Source organism: Cavia porcellus, unplaced genomic scaffold, assembly GCF_034190915.1.
Source record: "Cavia porcellus strain 051 isolate PalLab524CR breed Dunkin Hartley unplaced genomic scaffold, mCavPor4.1 scaffold_8, whole genome shotgun sequence".
Lineage (NCBI taxonomy): Eukaryota > Metazoa > Chordata > Mammalia > Rodentia > Caviidae > Cavia > Cavia porcellus.
Window position 1 is genome coordinate 44887556 of NW_026947491.1, and position 18539 is coordinate 44906094.

The 18539-nt window shown below is 52.2% G+C and overlaps 3 protein-coding genes across 12 annotated transcripts in view; 1 reads left to right on the forward strand and 2 right to left on the reverse strand.

Annotated features, from left to right (window-relative positions):
* The first annotated feature begins 3269 nt into the window (after nucleotides 1-3269).
* Tarbp2 (TARBP2 subunit of RISC loading complex) lies at nucleotides 3270-8088 on the forward strand. Of its 7 annotated transcripts, none has more exons than XM_005006436.4 (9): nucleotides 3270-3476; nucleotides 4018-4187; nucleotides 4823-4958; nucleotides 5497-5592; nucleotides 6271-6343; nucleotides 6540-6657; nucleotides 6974-7101; nucleotides 7317-7518; nucleotides 7647-8088. In XM_005006436.4, exons 1-9 carry the CDS (start codon nucleotides 3424-3426, stop codon nucleotides 7802-7804), a joined length of 1134 nt encoding a protein of 377 aa, XP_005006493.1. In that variant the 5' UTR covers nucleotides 3270-3423; the 3' UTR covers nucleotides 7805-8088. The 7 variants fall into 7 exon arrangements, with proteins under 7 accessions (XP_005006493.1, XP_005006494.1, XP_063110935.1 ...); XM_005006437.4 differs by having other exon boundaries at nucleotides 4856-4958; XM_005006438.4 differs by lacking the exon at nucleotides 3270-3476 and adding an exon at nucleotides 3574-3721.
* A 233-nt stretch (nucleotides 8089-8321) lies between these two features.
* On the reverse strand, nucleotides 8322-12434 carry Npff (neuropeptide FF-amide peptide precursor). Its single transcript, XM_003476252.4, has 3 exons — nucleotides 8976-12434; nucleotides 8632-8753; nucleotides 8322-8509 (listed from the first exon to the last, which is right to left on the reverse strand). Exons 1-3 carry the CDS (start codon nucleotides 9225-9227, stop codon nucleotides 8407-8409), a joined length of 477 nt encoding a protein of 158 aa, XP_003476300.2. The 5' UTR covers nucleotides 9228-12434; the 3' UTR covers nucleotides 8322-8406.
* Nucleotides 12435-12587: 153 nt separating this feature from the next.
* The window catches only part of LOC100725948 (cyclic AMP-dependent transcription factor ATF-7), a 105250-nt gene continuing 99298 nt past the window's right edge, over nucleotides 12588-18539 (reverse strand). For all 4 annotated transcript variants that reach the window (XM_003476024.5, XM_063254840.1, XM_013159333.3 and 1 more), the window contains one exon: nucleotides 12588-18069. In XM_003476024.5, the coding sequence (XP_003476072.2) occupies nucleotides 17852-18069 (218 nt within the window). In that variant the 3' untranslated portion in view covers nucleotides 12588-17851. The remainder of the gene's footprint in view (nucleotides 18070-18539) is intronic.

An 18539-nucleotide genomic window follows, 5' to 3' on the forward strand; every position in this document is an offset into this window, starting at 1 on the left:
TGGGAGCATGTTAGTAGGACTTAGGGTCCTTTTCCTGGCACCCCCAGGCTCTAGCTGCTCCCCTGCTGATGAGGAAGATGAAGAACACCAGCTGATTTGAGTCTGAGGGGATCAAACCTAGGGTCATGGGCATGCTAGGCCAGCACTCTACCACTGACCTATATTTTTGATGCAAGGTCTTAAGAAGTTGCCCAGGCTGGCCTCAAACTTGTGACCCTCATGCCTCAGCCCTGTAAGTAGCTGGGATTACAGGCATGTTCAACCACACCCAGCCAGCAGCTGGTTTTCAGAAGGGTTCTGCCATCCACAGTTGTAAGGACACCTAGGAAACTCTAAACAGTTCCTTAAGTGCATGCCTCTGCCACCCACATTTAGGTCTCATGAAGGGACAGCCACTTATCTTTGAGTTCTCATGTGTGTGGGGAGTGAGGGTCTTCCCAGAACCACCTCAGGCAACAGTGTGAGGGACTAGATGTGTGGTAGGCTTGGGAGGGCAGACACCTTCTCGCCCTACCATGAGAGACAGGAGGCAGCAGTGCCTTTCAGCTCCTTGGACAGGAAGGCTCAGGGGCATGGGCCTTTTCCTTCTTGAGTCTCTTTTCTGCTGGCCTTGGCTTGATACGACTGGAAATCAGAGGTCCTAGAGTGCCAGCCTCCTGAGAGCTGAGAGGGGAGAGTGTTTAAAGGGAGGAGGGAGTGCTGATTGGCGGGAAGGGACTCCAGGTGGGGTGCAGGGCTTGTGCACTCCCTCCAGGTTGAGGGCCAAAGAGGCAGGAAAAAAGGGGACAGGGGGAGAGGGAATTTCTGCCTTAATCAAGACATCTATTTCGCACTACCTATGGAGTCTTGACCCTTGTCCTCCCTCCCCTCAGTGGAGACCATGGTCATCAGTAAGTCCCAAGTCTGTAGAAAGGATTGGTGCTCATTTCTAAGGTGAGCCTGGGGGTGAGGGAAAGCGAAGAGGTTGGTGAAGGGTCAAATCTGGGGAAATGGGTTCAGGGAGCCCCAAAAGAGAGGAGGGAGGTGAATGGGGGAGGGGAGAATGCTACAGCTGGAGGGATCAGGGGTTTCACAGATGGAAGGGAATCCAGGAACCGCCAGGGAATCCAGGAACAGGTGCTGCCAGTGATCTTCAGGTGGAGCCTGCTCCGTTACGTGGGGGCAGGGAAAGATGGGACACCAGGCCTTGCCCTTCCTTCTCTTCCCTTCAGGAAGCTAAAACTCTCCCTCCCCTTCCATCTGCCTCTTGAGGATGAGTGCGAGGAGAAGATGTTCTCTAGCCCGCAGTCCTTTAAGTCCGACCCCAATCACCCCACCCCTATACATCCTTCCCAGCTCTGGAGGCTCTACGCCTCCGAGCTGGGCCGCAGCAGCCCTCGGCTCCGTTCCCCTGCTTCCCATCCCCACCGGCGTCGGGTCCAGGTCCCCAGCTCCTCCATCTCCACAGCCTCAGCATCCGCGCGCCACCTCTTCCCTCACCACGCCGCATCTGCATCGCTACTCTCCCTCCACGCCCAGATCCCCGCACCCGGACCCGGACCCATCCCTGCACCCCAACCCCCACAACCCGGCCAGGCTCTCACCTCAGGGGCTCCGCGGCCGCAGCACAAAAGGCGGCGCTGCTGCAGCTCCGCTCCGGATGCTGCTCCCGCCTCCTCCTCCTTCTTCTCCTCCTCCTCCCCTCCTCCCCCTGCTGCCCTCGACCGGACCCAGGGCGCTGTCACCGGCGATGCTCGCGCAGGGTCCAGGGGCAAGGATGTCAGCCCCAGCTTTCTGCCCCCACCCCTGGCCCCTAGCCTCGTCCCCGCGCTGCTTGAACTCCCGCTCCTTCCCAAGCCCCCGCCCCTGGCCCCCCGGGACGGACACGCCCTGAGCGGGGGATGCTGCGCTGGAGCCGCCGGCCTCTTAAAGGAGCCCGCCGCTGCCATCCGCGGCACTCCAGGCCGGTCCCGGGCCTCGCGCCTTCCTGCTGGCGATCTCCCACGGGCGGTTTCACCTCGCACCCTATGCTGAGTAGCCGCCTATGACCCTTTAATAGTCTCTTTCTATACCCAGAGAGAGCAGCTCCTCGGGTGGGATCCCCAATGCTCTGGCATTACTCCCCCTATCCTACTGATCTTGCCAGCACTGCCTCCCCTGGTTGTCACCACTCCAATTTCACCCAATTGGAATCCACTTAGCTGTAGGCCCCCTCCCCCTCTAAGTGTTCCTGGATGACCCCTCATTATCATTCCAAGATTCCTCTGCGTCTCCCCTCCCCATTTTCAAAGCACTCATTGCAATCAGCCACTTTTAGCAATTTCTATCCAAGGTCAGATTTCCTTACATCTTTCAGCCCAGTGGTGGTGAGGCTTTGGGGGAGGGCACGGGGCTCTGCATCACTGGACCAGTCTCTTGCTCTTCAACTGAGAGACTCAAGACTCACAGCAGAGGTAATGATACCAGGTGCCTGAATCCTAATTTTGTGTCCCTACAGACCGTTTCTTGGGTCCCAGATTCCTGGACAGTTAAAGAGGGGGCCCAGTAGGACTAATCTAAAAAGGCTTTAGAAGAGACGCCAAATCCAACAGGCTGTGTGCAGAGTTAATTAAAGGAAGGGAGGTCAAGGACAATCTAGAAAAAGGAAACGAAACGGGTTCTGTGACACGGAGGCCTGCGAGTCAGAAGCTTATCCTGGGGTAGACGGACAACTGTTTGACACCAACTTGGATTACCACGGCCCTAGAGCCCTCGGGGTTGAGATACAGAACAGCTCCCTCTAGCGTCCAGGTAAGAGCCACCCTCGCAGACAGCAAACAGCCAGGATCCTCCGGCAGCCTCCTGGGCCAATCAAAACCCTTTCCAGGAAGGAGGCGGGTCAACGGTGGGGGGGGCCTGCCTCGTCCCTTGTCCCCGCCCCTCTAGGCCAAGTAACCAATCTCAAAGCGTCTAGAGGAAGTCAACGTAATTGGAATGACCAGTAACGCCGCGAAGCCTCCTGGTTGTTAGAACCGGTCCCTCCAGCTGCGACAAAGATGTGAGAGCTGCTGGGTTCTGTAGTTTTCTAGGGTTCAAAAGGCCCCAATCTCGAATTGTCAGACCTTACCGCCCCACCCCCAGCCGGTTCCACTCCAACAGTACGCATGCTCACAGCTTCACGGACGCCAGGAGCGGCGGTACCGCCCACAGTTTAGGGGTCCGCTCCTCCCAGAAGGCGGTGCGGTCAGCCCCGGCGAGCCGCGCGAAGGGTTGTGGGGCGGGTAGCATCCCTCTTGATGGAGACTTGTGAAGCTAGGTGGGCGGGGGACTCCATATCCCAGCATGCCCCGCGGCAGGCCCTACCGGCCGCGACTCCGGGCTTGGCCCCGGCCCTAGCTCGTCGGCGGTGTACTGGGGCGCGTGGAGGCTGTAGTCACGGTGGCGACTGCGGGGACGGAGGAGGGAATGAGTGAAGAGGAGCAGGGCTCTGGCACTACCACGGGCTGCGGGCTGCCCAGGTGAGCCGCTTCGTCCCGGTCCCTGAAAGGCGAAAAATGTAGAGAGGTGCGGAGGGTTAGCGGCGCGGCCCCAGCATGCACCTGGCCTAAGGGTTGTTCCCAGCAAACACTGGGGTAGTGGGCAGTGGTTCCCGGCATGCACTGGGGCAGTGGCCACAGGCTCCAGCTCTAAATAGTTTGGGTTGGCCGGGTTCCCAGGCTGCACTGGATCATTGGGCTTTATGCCCCCACATTCAGTGCATTTGGTGGGTACTAGGTTCCTGTCCTGCACCGTATCAGGGGGCATGCTCTTGCAAAGAGTACTGGGGACAGGATCCTTAGCGTTGAGACAGCAACAGTGCATTTCTCACCTGCCTTGAGATAGTGAACCCTGCCTTTCCAGCTGCATCCCCACTTTAAACCCAGCCACTGGGTGCTCTACTGTCTGAGGCCTCCTCGACCCCTATGTTCCCTATAATGTGCCAAGGTCTGGCGTGGCAGTGCTTGGCCAGGTGGGTGTACAGGGGGGAGGTGTGATGTGGGTCTGTGCCCCTCCCCCCAGTATAGAGCAAATGCTGGCCGTCAACCCGGGCAAGACCCCGATCAGCCTTCTGCAGGAGTATGGGACCAGAATAGGGAAGACGCCCGTGTACGACCTTCTCAAAGCCGAGGGCCAAGCCCACCAGCCTAATTTCACCTTCCGGGTCACCGTTGGCGACACCAGCTGCACTGGTGAGGAAGGCTTGGGCAGCCTGGCTGGGGTGCGCATTCAAGGGCCTCTATGGCTTTGTATCTTAGTGTCTCTCTTCACAGTTCTCTAAGGCGAGTGAGGGAAGGAGAGGTGTCAGGGGAAAAGCCTCTGACTGGATTGGGAGAACAGGGCTGTAAGGTGGGTAGGACTGCCCAGGGATTTGGCAGATTGTCATTGTCCCAGAGGAACACTGAATTCTCAGTGGACACTGGGAGGAATGAATGCTTGCTGTGCTGTATCCCATGCTGAATAGGAGGATATTGAATATGAGAGACAGAGGGACTGGTGCATAGTCCCATGCCTAGTAAGTGGCAGGAAGTGGTCTTTGCAGAGTTTATCCTCTGTTTTTCAGCTTTCTGTTTATTGAAGGAAAAGAAAGTAATCTGAAGAGGAAAATAGCACAGAAAGAAACTCCCCCTAAAGTGTTTGAACTCGGAAGTATTACTTCTTGAGGCCTAATTCTGGGAACTAATGGCCAAGAGCCTTTCCTTCCAGCAATCAATGGAACCTAATGTAGTTCCGGGCAAGGGGAGGTTGGTCAGAGGGGGCTTGGTTGACTTCCTCTGGCTGTGAGGAGAGAGGCTGTGGGATGCTCGTTTCTCTTTTGTCCTTCCAGTGACTTCCAGTATTGCCCACACCCCTCTCTCAGGTCAGGGACCCAGCAAGAAGGCAGCCAAGCACAAGGCCGCTGAGGTGGCCCTCAAACACCTCAAAGGGGGGAGCATGCTGGAATCGGCTCTGGAGGACAGCAGGTGAGGGAGGAACAGCCAAGGCACCCTAGTAGCCCTTCCAGGAACCCAGGTCCTGCACCACCTCCGTGTCCCTGCAGGTCTGGCCTTAGTGACGTTTGGCCACATTGACCTGACTCCTTCCTGAGAGTTTCCTGTGAACTGGAAACAAGTATTTCCAGGGCTTCTCCTGCTGTGAAGAATTCTCGGGGGAATAGCCAGCCCCTTGGAGGGGTTGTGGTTATAGCTGGGGCATGGGTTAGGGAGGAAGCTGAAGCTGACAGGGGGCATTCCCCAGTGTGCCTCCTGTTTCTAACAAGATGTCCTTTCCTCTTCCACGTTCAGGGTGGAGTTTTTTCCCATGGTTCTTGAATTCATGTGGTTACTCTTTTCAGAGATCTCTTTTTCTCAAGTCTTTTTGGGTCAGAGTGGGTAGTGAAAGATCCTAGGAAGAAGAGCTGTTGTTGAGTCTCTTGAGTGTGGTTCCGTTAAGGGATGGGTCCCCATTCCTCTCTTTCCCTGCATGTGGGTGTGAGTCCAAGGCCTCCTTCCCCTCGGGAAGTTCTTTTTCTCCTCCAGACTCTTCACTGCCTGAGGACGCTCCTGTTTTTACCACTGTGGCCATTGCTGCTCCTGTTCCATTGGCTGTCCTGACAAGGTATCTGTGTACCCTGACTGCTCTGAAGAGAATGAGGGGGTCTTGGCTTCTGGTCCCCATTGCTTAGACCCAGGCTGATAAGGCATGAGGAATATACAGGGAGCATATACAGGGAATGGAATAGTGGGGACCAGTGCTTAAAGAATTTGTGGCAGTTGGTCAGCTTTTGAGGCAGGAGGTAATTTGTGATTTATGAGAAGCCATATCGATGCCATCAGGCCATTTAAAGTCTTTCAGCCCCTTCCCTCCTTTGGGGTTGGTCACGTAATGTCCTGTTTGAGACTCATCAGGTGCTTCTGGATCCTGGCCATCAGCACCTCTCCCACTGTCTAAGGGAAATGACACCAACTATTCCAGAATCAAATGTGCCTGGGAACTGGGCTTGGTGGCATACGCTTATAATTCCAGCACTCAGGAACCTAAGGCAGGGGGATTGTGAGTTTTGAGACAGACTTGGCAAAATAATGAGACCTTGTCTTGAAAAAAACAACAAAAGAAGAAATGCGTCTGGAACCCTGAGGGACCCTCATTGGAGAGGGAGGGAATAAGGCTAGATGTCTGGACAGACAGTGGCCCTTAGTGGGAATGGGAAAATAAGCAGTGGTTAACACTGGGGCTCACAGGCAGCCCAGGGAGAGCCATTCTCTGAAGCTTTGGCCTGAGCCCTTTTTCCTTTAGGAGCTCCCCCATGGAGATGCAGCCCCCTGTCTCCCCTCAGCAGTCTGAGTGCAACCCCGTTGGTGCTCTGCAGGTGTGTGCCTTCGTCGGCCGTGTGTGCTTGTCTTCCCAGACCGAGTGTTTGTGGGTAGGGTGGGAACCTCGAGCTCAGGCCCTTTTTGTACCTTCTCGCCTTCCTTTCATTGAGAGTTGGAACCTCTTAGGTGCCAACAGGGTCACGATGAGTATTTTCTCACTGAGCCTTGTGTTCCTTGTGTCTCCTTTCCAAGGAGCTGGTGGTACAGAAGGGCTGGCGGTTGCCAGAGTACACAGTGACCCAGGAGTCTGGACCTGCCCACCGAAAAGAGTTCACCATGACCTGTCGAGTGGAGCGTTTCATTGAGATCGGTAACTAGGCAGAAGGGACTTCTTACATCTCCTTTCTCCACAGCAGTCCGGCCTGGGCATAAGGTGTCTTTAGGCTTGCTGTGCTATGCTGTCCCTCTCCTTGCTTTGTGGCTCCTGGCTTAGCGTCTTCTGGCTTCTACCTAGTACTGTCTTTCCCCTTCTCTTGTGACCAACCAGGTTCCCGGGTGCATGGGCCAGCCTTGAGCTTCCCTATCCAGTTAACTTCACTTAGGGGAGTCTCCACGTATGCCCTGGGTGGAAAGAATCGGTCGGTCTGTTGGGGATCAGAATCCAGCATTGCTCTCCCCACATGCAGGCAGTGGCACTTCCAAAAAGCTGGCGAAGCGTAACGCGGCAGCTAAGATGCTGCTCCGAGTGCACACAGTGCCTCTGGATGCCCGGGATGGCACTGAGGCGGAGCCCGATGACGATCACTTTTCCATTGTGAGTGGCTTGTGTGTGGGGGGCACTAGGGGTTGGGTTTGGGACTCAGGAAAGGACCCTGTCTAGGTCCTGGGACTGCATCTGTGTCAGTTTCCTACCAGACCTAGGGCTCATAGGTCCTTGAATCCCAATAGCCTCAACTGTGACATTGACTATCAGAATGCCTTGGTCCTGCAGCCCTTGATGGCATCTTTCTCACTGCCACATCTTGTCAGGGTGTGGGCTCCCACTTGGATGGACTTCGGAGCCGGGGCCCAGGCTGCACATGGGATTCTCTGCGAAATTCCGAGGGAGAAAAGATCCTGTACCTTCGAAGTTGCTCTCCGGGCTCCCTAGGTGCTCTGGGCTCTGGCTGCTGCAGTGTCCTCAGCGAGCTCTCGGAGGAACAAGCCTTCCACGTCAGCTACCTGGACATTGGTATGGCTTGTTGAGGGGCCAGGGGAGGGTGGGACTGGACCAAGTGTAAGGAGGTTGCTGGATGCACCCTTGCCCAGTGCTGGCTCCCTACTCCCAACACTGCCTCCCTTTTCTCTTTTGCTCTTCAGAGGAGCTGAGCGTGAGTGGGCTCTGCCAGTGCCTAGTGGAACTGTCCACCCAGCCAGCCACTGTGTGTCATGGCTCTGCGACCACCAGGGAGGAAGCCCGGGGCGAGGCTGCTCGCCGTGCCCTGCAGTACCTCAAGATCATGGCGGGCAGCAAGTAGAGCCCCAGCTGGATTCACAGATGCGCGCCCCTGCTTGCTCCCTGCTCTTTCTGCCTCTGGGCCCGTGCATCTCCCCCCTCTGGTACCCTGTGGAGGTGCCATCTCTACCTCTGACATGGACTACTTGCCTTTTTGCTGAGGAGGGCACTGGGCAAGGGGCCAGGGACCACAGGGCCTCAGTCAGCCTGGTCTCCGTCCTCATTCTGTGGATGATGATGAGCCTAGGAAGGAAATTGAGGCTCTGCTAGAGTCCAGAATAAATGTATACTCCTTGGTTTCATAAATCCTGTTCTTTGTATGGCCCTGAGTCATGTGGGTGGCACAGGCCAGCACTACCCTCCTTCCTTTCTGTGCTGTCTGCTTCTTGCCCCTCTAATTCACGTGTTCGCTGCTGCAGGCAGGCGACTGGGGAACACTGTCAGCTGCGTTGCTGGAGTCTGGTATGGTGGAGGTGGAGGGGCAGTGGTTTGTGCCCAGGGCTCTCTTTCTAGCCCTCTGAAGTCTCAGACACAGGGACTCCAAAGCAGACAGCTTTATTGAGGTTGGGGTGACATGGCACTTTGGGGTGTAGGCCTTGCATGCAAACACACCAGGAGATGATGTTACTTCTTCCCAAAGCGCTGAGGGGCAGCTAGGCTCCAGAATTCTTCAGCTCGGGGACTCAGCCGCTCGCTATTCCAGGACCCCCAGGTATTTCTGCCAAACCTGAGGAGAGATTCATCTGCATACAGCTCCCTGAAGTCTCTCCTGTCAAGCCCCCTTCCCTATCCTCTTCTGTCCCCTGGTCTTCCCAGCCCCTGCTGTGCATATGTCGCTTTCAGACTCACCTCTGGGGCTGGAACAGGAAGGCTGGGCTCCGGCCAGTTCTCTCCATGGCTTGGAGCAGGGAGTGCAGGAGGGACCCATGGGTCTGGGCACGCTGCCGTGGGTGGGGTCCAATGTCTTCCTCCTAAGGCAGGGGCAACAGGGAGGGAAGATGGCAGATGCCCAGGACACTAAAGACACAATGGGAAGGGAGTGACCTCCAAGGGTAGGTTTTAGAGGCTGAGGTACCATCTCCCTCAGGTGTGAGACCTAATGAAGTTGATGACCAGGGAGCACCTAAGCCTGGAGCACAAGTCCCATGTGGAGTAGAAGAAAATGGTGATGTGGAGGCCAGGAGCTTGCTCACCATGAAGACCTGGTCGCTGTGCTGCCCCCCTGGTCCTTCAGCATAGGCCCAGCCCACTGTCAGCAGCAGTACCAGCAGCACCGCCGCCGCCTGCCTGGAATCCATGCTACCATCCTCCTTCCCACAGCCACACCAGCCTCTTATACCTGCTGTCCTCTTGTCCCCAACCCCCAGCAGCAGCCCGAGGGGGGAGTCTAGACAGGCAGTGGAAATGCACGGCTTCATTAAGAGCTGCCTGAGATCCCCTCCCATGGCTCTCTCTGGGACTTGCTGCTCTCAAAGTCTCCGCCCCCAGCCCCGAAGCCTGGAGTTACAGACTTTATTAGATGCATAAATCCTGTCTCTAGAGCTGAAGAAGCATCATTAAGTATGGATGCATTGTCAGAGCCAGGCCCTGGTGGGGCCTTACAAAAACCCTTAATCCCTCAACAGGTTGGAGACCTTCAACTGATCACCTCTCTCGTAACTTGTAGATTGAAGCATAAACTGCTGTGAGGAGGGACAGGTGTTAGGGCAAGGCTCTCCATTGCAGGGGGGGCGGGGCGGGTGACCCAGCTGGGTCCCCCCTTACCCCTTGGGATGGAAGTCAGCCACACAGCCTGTTTCAGCTCTGTTCACCACCTCTTAGATGGTTAAACATGGATTCACTACTCTGAGATTAGGCTGTGGATGGGATAGTGAGATACAGGACATGGAGAGGATTTGGAGCCCACAGAGTGTGGACAGCCACCATCACTGAAGAACACTTCTTGGGAAAAAAATGCAAAACCCCACTGTTTGGGAGTTGGGCTCTGTAGCTGAAGCTCTGCTGCCACCCTGTGGCCACTGCTGCTCACTCCCAGGTCAAACTCCTTTTTCTAGCTAGGGCTTTATTAAAGGAGGAACCTAAGGATAGGATGGGGAGGCTCAGGATCCTGAGGCCCTGACTCCAAGGGGAGTAACAGGACCTTGGGGCTGCACTGTCCTTTTGTTTCATCTCCCTGGCTACGGATCTGACGTACTGAGGAAGACGACAAGAATCCTGTCTTAAGGAAATCTGAATTACTCCTCAGGAAGCAGGGTTTCAAAGAAATCTGGTGGCTTTCTGCTGTGCTGCATCTCCTTCCCCTGCATCCAGAGTGTGGGACACCAGCCTATACAGAGGAAGTGTAGTGCACCGTGTGTGTGTGTGTGTGTGTGTGTGTGTGTGTTTCTGTGTGTGCATGGCGGAGCTGCAAATGGCTCTGACACAGCCTTTGGGCAAGCTGTTCACTGTCGATTCTTCACTTAGAACACGGGACTTCAAAGCATTTTGATGCCCGCTGTAATCCGCTCAGCACAGGCTCTGGCATAGAGCAGGTTTCCCTCACACCACCCGGGGAAACTTACCGTCACCTGAGACTGCCTTTAAATCATTTTCTCTTTGTGCTGAGTTGGCTTCCGTCTCCCTGTGGCTTCTGCCATGGGTCTCAGTTTTCTCCAGCAGACATCACAGGATATCTTGTGTGTAAAAGCCCTTCAGAGTTTCTCTTCCACCTGAAATCTGTAGATTATAGCAGGCTTTTGTCTTCTAGCAGTGCTAGGAATTGAACCTGGGACACTACACATAGTATGCAAATGCTCTTATCACTGAGCTGTGTCCTAGTCATTTGAGTGGTACTAAGGTGAACCTAGGGACTTTGAACAATATGTCTTGCCCTTTTTGAGATTGGGTCTAAGTCACAAAGTTGCCTAGCCTGGGCTTGAATTTGTGATCATCTCAGGCTCCCAGAGATTTGGAACAATGGGAATGCACTAACATGTCTGGCTTGTAGTTTTTTCTTTTTGGGGGGTAGGTGTCCATGGAGGCTGGTGTTGAGGCAGGGTTTCCCTATGTTATAGTTCAGGCAGGATTTGAACTCTGTAGGTAGCCCAGACTGGCCTTGAACTTGACGATTCTCCTGCCTCAGCCTCAAAAGTGTTGGGATTAGAAGTGTGTGCCATCATACACTCCCAGCTATAGATCATTTTTTTGTTTGTTTGTTTGTTTTTGGGGACAGGGTCTTGCTATGTAGTCAGACCAACCTTGAACTCACAATGTGTGACATAGCATGTGACAGGCTGGCCTCAAACTTGTGGCAGTCTTTTTGCCTCAGCCTTCCAGGTGCTGGGATTACAAGTGTGCTCTACTATGTCTGGTGATTGTAGTTCATTTCTTAAAAAGGAGTATCAAGTTCAAGTATCAAGTTCAAGGGTAGCTGCTTCTGCATTACGTCTTGGTCCTGATCTGTTTGTGTCTAGCACCTAGTCCAGAGAAGCAGGATGTGAGGGTGGCTGGGGTATTTCAAACTGTGGTTCTGGGAGTGACAGAACTGTTTTTATGTTGCCTTGCACTTTACTGTGTGACTTTTACTATAGGGCTCACCATCAATAAAATGAAGCAACTTGTTTTCAGGACACTGTTGTGACTGGCACAGGACTGAGTGTTCCATCTCGCCCAGAGCGGGCTTCCCCTCCTCATGGCCCTGAGTATGTACAGGTCTCAAGGGGTCTGAGCAGAGGCTGCATGTGGAGGCTGGTCTAGCTCGCTATGCCTAACCTGCGACACTGCTCGGCCTTCAGGGTTGCCTCCTTGCTCCCAAAAACTTGACATTTGGCAATCTTCCTTTTCACCCTTTCCTGGACCCTATGTGCTCCTGACAACGTGGTGAAGGCCACAACTGCCATCTGCACAGCCGAAGAAAGATCTGGCTGTTTATGTCAGTTGATTACTGAATACCAGCCACAGCTGTTTCTTTTCTCTTTATCTTTTTGAGACAGGGTCCCTCTATGCCATTCAGGGTGGCCTTGAGCTCATTTTGTAGCCCTGGCTGGTCTCAAATTCACAACAATCCTTCTGCCTCAGCCTCCCCAAGTGCTGGGATTACAGGTGTGCACCACACACCTGGCTCAGCCATAGCTGCTTATTTTTTTTTTTTTTTAAGCCAGTCAAATTTAGCAGTGGGGGGGGGGTATGGCCACAGCTTCTTATTTCTTGTCTCCTGTGGGAAACCTCAGAGGCACCTGCTGTGTCAGGTTCTTCACTCTGGCCCTAGTCTTACTTTTGGTAATCAGAAAGGAACATCCAAATGTAAGGAATTCTATGATTCCTTGAGACTTCCATCCCCAAGTCTCTAAGCTTCACCCATTTTCTTACGAACACATCCCCACATGTTCACAAACTGCCCTTCACTTCCAAAACAACCTCCTCCCTGTACAAAGCTTCACTTCTCTGTGTACACTCCCGCTGGAAAGTCCTCGAGGGCAGAGCTTCTTCTCTTTTCCCAGTTGCTGGGAGGGTATGGGGACAAAACACTGGAAGATGAGATGTCTGCCTTCAGACCCATCCCCTCCCCCAGCACACTGCGTTTTCTAGTGTGTCACCCACACATGGGCCCTGGTCCCCGAGGCAGCTCACTGGTCAGAGCTGTGCCTGCCGTCATATGCTGTGTAATGCACATGAGTTGGTCACCTGTAGGTGGCAGGGGCAAGAGTCCCCCATCTGCCCAAAGAGTGGGAAGAGTGGGGAAGCTCACAATGTGAAAGTCCGGTGAGGCCCCAGAAGAGTGGCAATAGGGACTGGGGGTCAGGGTAGTAAAGCATCAGACAAACCAGTGGTTCTCTTGATAGTTTAATGTTATATTTGCAGCATAAATAAGGCACAATATATGTCAGGGCTGGGGAGGGAGGGAAGGAGGGAGAAGGCATGGCTGGGGGTAACTGCTGAGTGGCAAAGGGGAAGGAAAGAAAGGGCGCTGGTTAGGGAGAAGAGCGCAGAGCCCCTGCCTCGCCCCACCCAGGAGACTGTGAGAGCCTGCTCACAGGGGTCATGCTAACTGGGTGGTGGCAAGGGGCATGTTGGGCTTGTAACAAAAGGGCCAGTGGCACTGCATCCTCCCACCTGACAGGATCACCGCTGGAGCCTGGGGAGACCCAGGGCATGCGGAGTTCCCTGATGAGATGGAGTGGGGTTGCCACATGTCAAAAATATATAGATGAACAGAAATACAATCAGATACACACTGCTTTCTTCTTCACAGATACTACACAAGAATGCAGCAGCCTCCACTGTCAGGGCTGGAGGCTTATCTCCTCCTTGCCTGGTGTGTGTGTGTGTGTGTGTGTGTGTGTGTGTGTGTTGGGGCTGGTCTATAATGTAACCAAGACACAAGGCTTATCTCCTCCCTGCCTGGTGTGTGTGTGTGTGTGTGTGTGTGTGTAATGTGTGTGTGTGTGTTGGGGCTGGTCTATAATGTAACCAAGACACAAGGCTTATCTCCTCCCTGCCTGGTGTGTGTGTGTGTGTGTGTGTGTGTGTGTAATGTGTGTGTGTGTGTTGGGGCTGGTCTATAATGTAACCAAGACACAAGGCTTATCTCCTCCCTGCCTGGTGTGTGTGTGTGTGTGTGTGTGTGTGTGTGTGTAATGTGTGTGTGTGTGTTGGGGCTGGTCTGTAATGTAACCAAGACACAAGTGACCAGACTGCAAGGGAATAGAGAATTTTCGAGACTGACACAGGGACAAGTTTTAGCAATAAGATTAGAAGGAAGATAAATCCAGAATTTGACATGAGTGATGCGGTGGTGGCTGTTTTAATGATGTGAGGGGAGGAACTGGAAGAAATGGAAAAATGTGTCAGTGCTAAGGCAGAGGATAGAATTTAAAGAATCCTTAGTGCCTTATAAGATCCCAGGTTGTCCCCAAGGCAACAGTTTACAAACATTAGTGTGCATCAGGAGCACTTGGAGTGCTTGTTGAAACCCACCCCCAGTGTTTGTGATTCAGGAGAGCTGGGGTGTGCTGAGAATGTGCATTTCTAGCAGGCTCCAGGTAAGACTGCTCTGCTGGTGGTCCCAGACCATTTTCTGAAAACCACTCCCCTAAGGTAAAGTCAGTGACAGTAGTGCTCATGGTCACTGACAGCTAAAACATTAGTCACCAACAGCTGGGGAAAGCTCTCTTGGTGCTGTTGCCCACCCCCATTTAAAAAAACTAAAAAAAGCCTTAGTAACTAAACACATCTAAAAAGGACATAAGCGGCCTTAACTTGTCCCTTCCCCTCAGCCTTTTCTCATCTTAAGGTAGGATTTTACCTCAAAAAAGAAAATTCAACTAGTGCAGAGGGTGGGAATGCTCGCCAGCAGTCACCTATGCACATGCCTGCTGGTGGGTGGGGATTTATGTCTATGCACATCTGTCTGCGGATACGAACAACTCAGCCCTGTGCTTGGAGAGGTGAAGGATTAAGAAAGCTGTAGTGGGGCACAGGGATCCTCACCTGTCCTGTCTATCCACAACTCCCACCTGGGTCAAACATTAAGTCTAAAGAAAGCAGAAGAGCATATCAACAAAAGAGATACATGATACAGCTAGGAGGACTGAAATCTAAACAGATTGGTTATGAAATGGAAAAAAAAACAAAACCATTTCTTCCCTGTGTATAAAATGTAGAATATTAATGGGAAACTGATGGAAAGGGAGTCATGAAAGGGCGCTGTTTTAGTGGGTCGGGTGGAGCGAGGGAGCCTCCGACAGCGACAGCGGGGCAGGGCTTTTGGTGCCTGCTGGGTCACAGGTAGGTGAAGCATTCCATCTCCTAGGACAGGATGGTGGTGCTGGAGGGCAGACCCTCCAGGAGGCAGAGAGGCCAGTCAAAAAAGGAGCTGAGAGCTACAACAGGGATAGGCAAGGCGAAGTTCAGTTGACCCAGCTGCTCTTTAACAAACCCCTGTAGTACACGGGCTACTATAGCGCCAAGCAGAAGGAGGCGGAATATGGGGTGTCTAACTGACAGGAAAGCATGAGCAAAGGACGGATGTAATCTTTCTAGTCCTCCTAGTTGGGTGAGAGGCTGTCTCAGCCTTTTCAGCTTTACGCAAGCTTTCTCTTAAGGGAGTGAGCAAAGGGTGTGCAGACCAGAAGACCTGGCTCTCACCCTTTTCTCTCTGGCCTGGAGTGAGGTGGGAGCCTGAGTACTGTGTTCACTTGGAAGAATCCCAAGATATCCACATTTGGCTTCTTTTCAAAAGAGCCCTCCCATTAACCCCAGGAAGCCCATGGGCCTTGAGAAGGACTGAATGATACCCTGTATAGTATCTGGTTCTAGTCCACGTAAGCCTGGAAGGTTAAGATCAGGGGAGAGTGACCACATGGTGGCTGGCAGCAATAACAAGGTGAGTGATGGTCGCCTTAGCCAAATGTGAGGCTTCAGAGCGAGCGACTGTGCTGCCTTCTCAGTGAGACCCGAGGCTACCTACAGAGCCCCTGGGGTTCTGTCCTGCACCTTCTTCCTTTCACCACTTCCTTTCTTCTGCCTCACTACTATGGTTCTAGCAATGGCCCTCATTTAAATCCACTACTAAGCTCTTGCTGATGAAAATGAAATTAAAAACTCAAGAAAATTATGTATGGGGGCTAAGAAACTACAAACATCCCTCTATAAGGATGAGCTGTTCAACACAGGGAGAGACTGGCAGGGTATGTGTGCAGTGACAAATGGATTCTAACTTTAAAAACACTTGACTGAAGGGGGAAGAAAAATAGTCAAAGGTCTAATGAAGAAGCTCCTTAGGAGCCATAAACTTTGTCATGCTGTAGGGTAAAGCAGCTAGTGGAAAATGAGGACAATAAGAAATGAAACAAGACTCAAAAATGGAAAAAAAAAAGCCGTGGAGCAGCCATCTGAAGGAGAGGCCCTGAGCGCAAGTTATGGCTGTGACTGTTTCAAGGCAATCAAAGTCCCTGCAGGTAGAACTGTGTCCTGACCATCTGCCTGACATTTGCTAGTCGTATCACCTCAGGGCTGTTCCTGTTGGGTGCCTGGTGTTAGGGAATAAGAAAACCGTGTTTTCTCTCCTTTGTCTTCACCAGGTGTGGTTTGTTCAGCACCAAGTCTGAAGAGCAGGAGGGGAAATTTCCAACAAATGCAGCAGGGTGCATCATCTGACTGGCTCACCAGTGTACCATTCTGAAGAGATGGGAATCTTGTGGCTTAGAACATTTTCTCATTCCCTACTGACAGCCAGTTTTGGAAGACAAAATAAGAAAGGAAACTGACAGCTACACTGTATGTTTAAGATGGAAGCAGAAGGAGATGGAGAAAAGGACATCCTTGGCTTTGGCAGATGGCAGCAGGTGGCCCTGGGACAACTGGAAAGGCTTCGCACTGAGGGGTTATTAAAGCTGACCTATCCAAAGCCTCTGGCTTTGGATTTTGTCCTCTTGTCCTGGTAAAAACTGCTTAGTTCAGAGCCAAGGGAAGATAAGAAGTCCTAATGGTGAAGGAAGAGGAACAGGGGAATGGATTTCTTCCTCTGCAGCCCAACTCTAAAGTAAGAATGGCTGAGAGCCATAGTTTACATTTTCCCAGACAGGCCGGCCGTGGGCTTTCCTGCTGAGATCAGTACCGCACCTCTCTCCCTCCCTCTCTTCCACCTGAGCTCGCTCTCAAGCCACTCAGGACCTTGGTTATTATGCTTCAGTCTTGGAGCTTGTATCAAGAAGAAGTAATTTTGCATTGTGGGGGTAGAGAACAGAAATGAGTTGAAGGAGCTGTGCCAGGCCAGGAAGAACTCTTGTGAGAGAGAGAAAGTAGTGTAGAAGTGACGGACACTGAGGAGTACAGAATATAGCTCAGAAAAGACACAACTGAGTCTGTGAGATGGAGGAAGTGTGAAAGAACGCGAGTGCCCCATGAGACAGTCTTCAGGAAGGCTGACTGAGTAATTAAAGTGGATGGAGAAAGGCAGTCAAGTGGACAGGGAATGAAGAGAGAGGTAGGAGCATAAAGATGACCAGACATGACAACGTGCCTAACTTTGGCCAGTAAACTCTAGTGAAACAAAAGAATCAGTTAATCCAGTAACCTGATGGAACAAGTTTTAAGTGCTATTGTTCCTGTCTGCCCTGATGATTGCAAGTCAAGGAGGATAGAGGGAGAGGGAATCACTAGTCAGATCCCTGCCTAGTTCCCTTTTCACTGCCAAGTGATGCTTAACAGTAAGGCCACAAGATGAGGTTGCCAAGGCTTAGTGGAGATCCTAGACCAGGGAAAGTCAAGTCAAGAGACAAAATGAGGTACCCAGATAATTCTGGAAATAGATGAAAAACGACTAGAACTCTTGGAGTTTTGCTTATTTCTTTTTGCTTTGCCTTTTAGTTTTTTGGTAGCAGGTACTGAGAAGAAATAAAGTTCATGGGAGAGCTGAAAAATACTGTTATTTCATACATCAGAAGTAACCTTACATTCTCCATAAGTGAATGTTTTTTTTTTTCTTGGTACTGGGGATCAAACTCACGACTGCATGCTTGCTAGGCAGGCACTTATGCAGCTGAGCTAAATCCCTAGCCCCATAAGTGAATGTTTTAACTAGAATTTGGAAAGGGGAAAAAGGTAGAAATTAGTAGCTACTGGGAGACAAAGTCCTGAGTCCATGGAGGGCAAAGGATGGGTCAGCCTTCCTCTGTCTGGCAGGAACTGGCATGCTAGTAAGGAAGAAGGTAACAGCCACAGCTTAGTGAGAAGAAACCGAGAAACCCCAAACCTAGAAGTGCCAGGGTTAGTGTTAAAAGAGACAGACACACGTGCGTGGGGCATGGGTGATTGCTCAATCAGGGTAGGTCTGTGGCTGTGAGTACATCAGAAACCCCACCCTGAGGGGTATCTATGTGGCTCTGGAGGGGGGAATGCCCCCAGTACAAGTATCAAGCAAACATGACCACCTGGCTAAGAGAAAAGCCCCATGTCTATCCATACTCACAACACATAATTTTGCCCCCCATGTTGCCATGTCCAAGGCAGATGGGAGGGGGTAGGATGACATCTCTCGTGGCTCTTGGGCGGGTGAGCTCCAGCTGGGACCTCTCCACCAGGGGAGGCATCATCTGCCCACAGACTGGGACTGTGGGGTCATGATCACATGTGGCTGCATTGGCATGCTCAGTTCTGTCCTTTGACTGGCCATCTGAGTGAGGACTGAAGTGGCAACAGCTTCAGCTGCAGATCGAACGCTGAGGCCATTGCTAGGTGCTGTTGCTGAGCTATGCTGAATCACAGGTGCTGGAGAACCAGTCGGCTCTGAGCTTTCCTTGGGGCTCTCTGCCAGGAAGGAGGGCAAAGTGCAGAAAGCATGAGATTAGAAAACAGAATAGGGACATAGGCAGGAATAACTTCTGCTATAGTTTCAAAGGACGAGAAAGGAAAATGAAACATCTTTTTTGGGGGAGAACTCCCTAGAATTCTGGCTTTTTTTTTTTTTTTTAAAATACAGGATCTTGTTATATAGTCTAGGCTGACAGTGAACTCAGTATATAGCCCAGACTGGCTTCGAATTTGCAGTGATCCTCTTGCCTCAGCCTCCCAAGCACTGGGACTATAGGTACGTGCCAGAAAATGACTGCAATTTATCCTTTATGGCTAAGTAGTAGTCCATTGTGTGTGCATGTGTGTGTGTGTCACACTTTCTTTATCCATTCATCTGTTGATAGATGTATGGGCTACTCCCAAGATGTACCTATTATAAATTACGCTGCTATCAACATGCGCATACATTTAGTGTATGTGACACT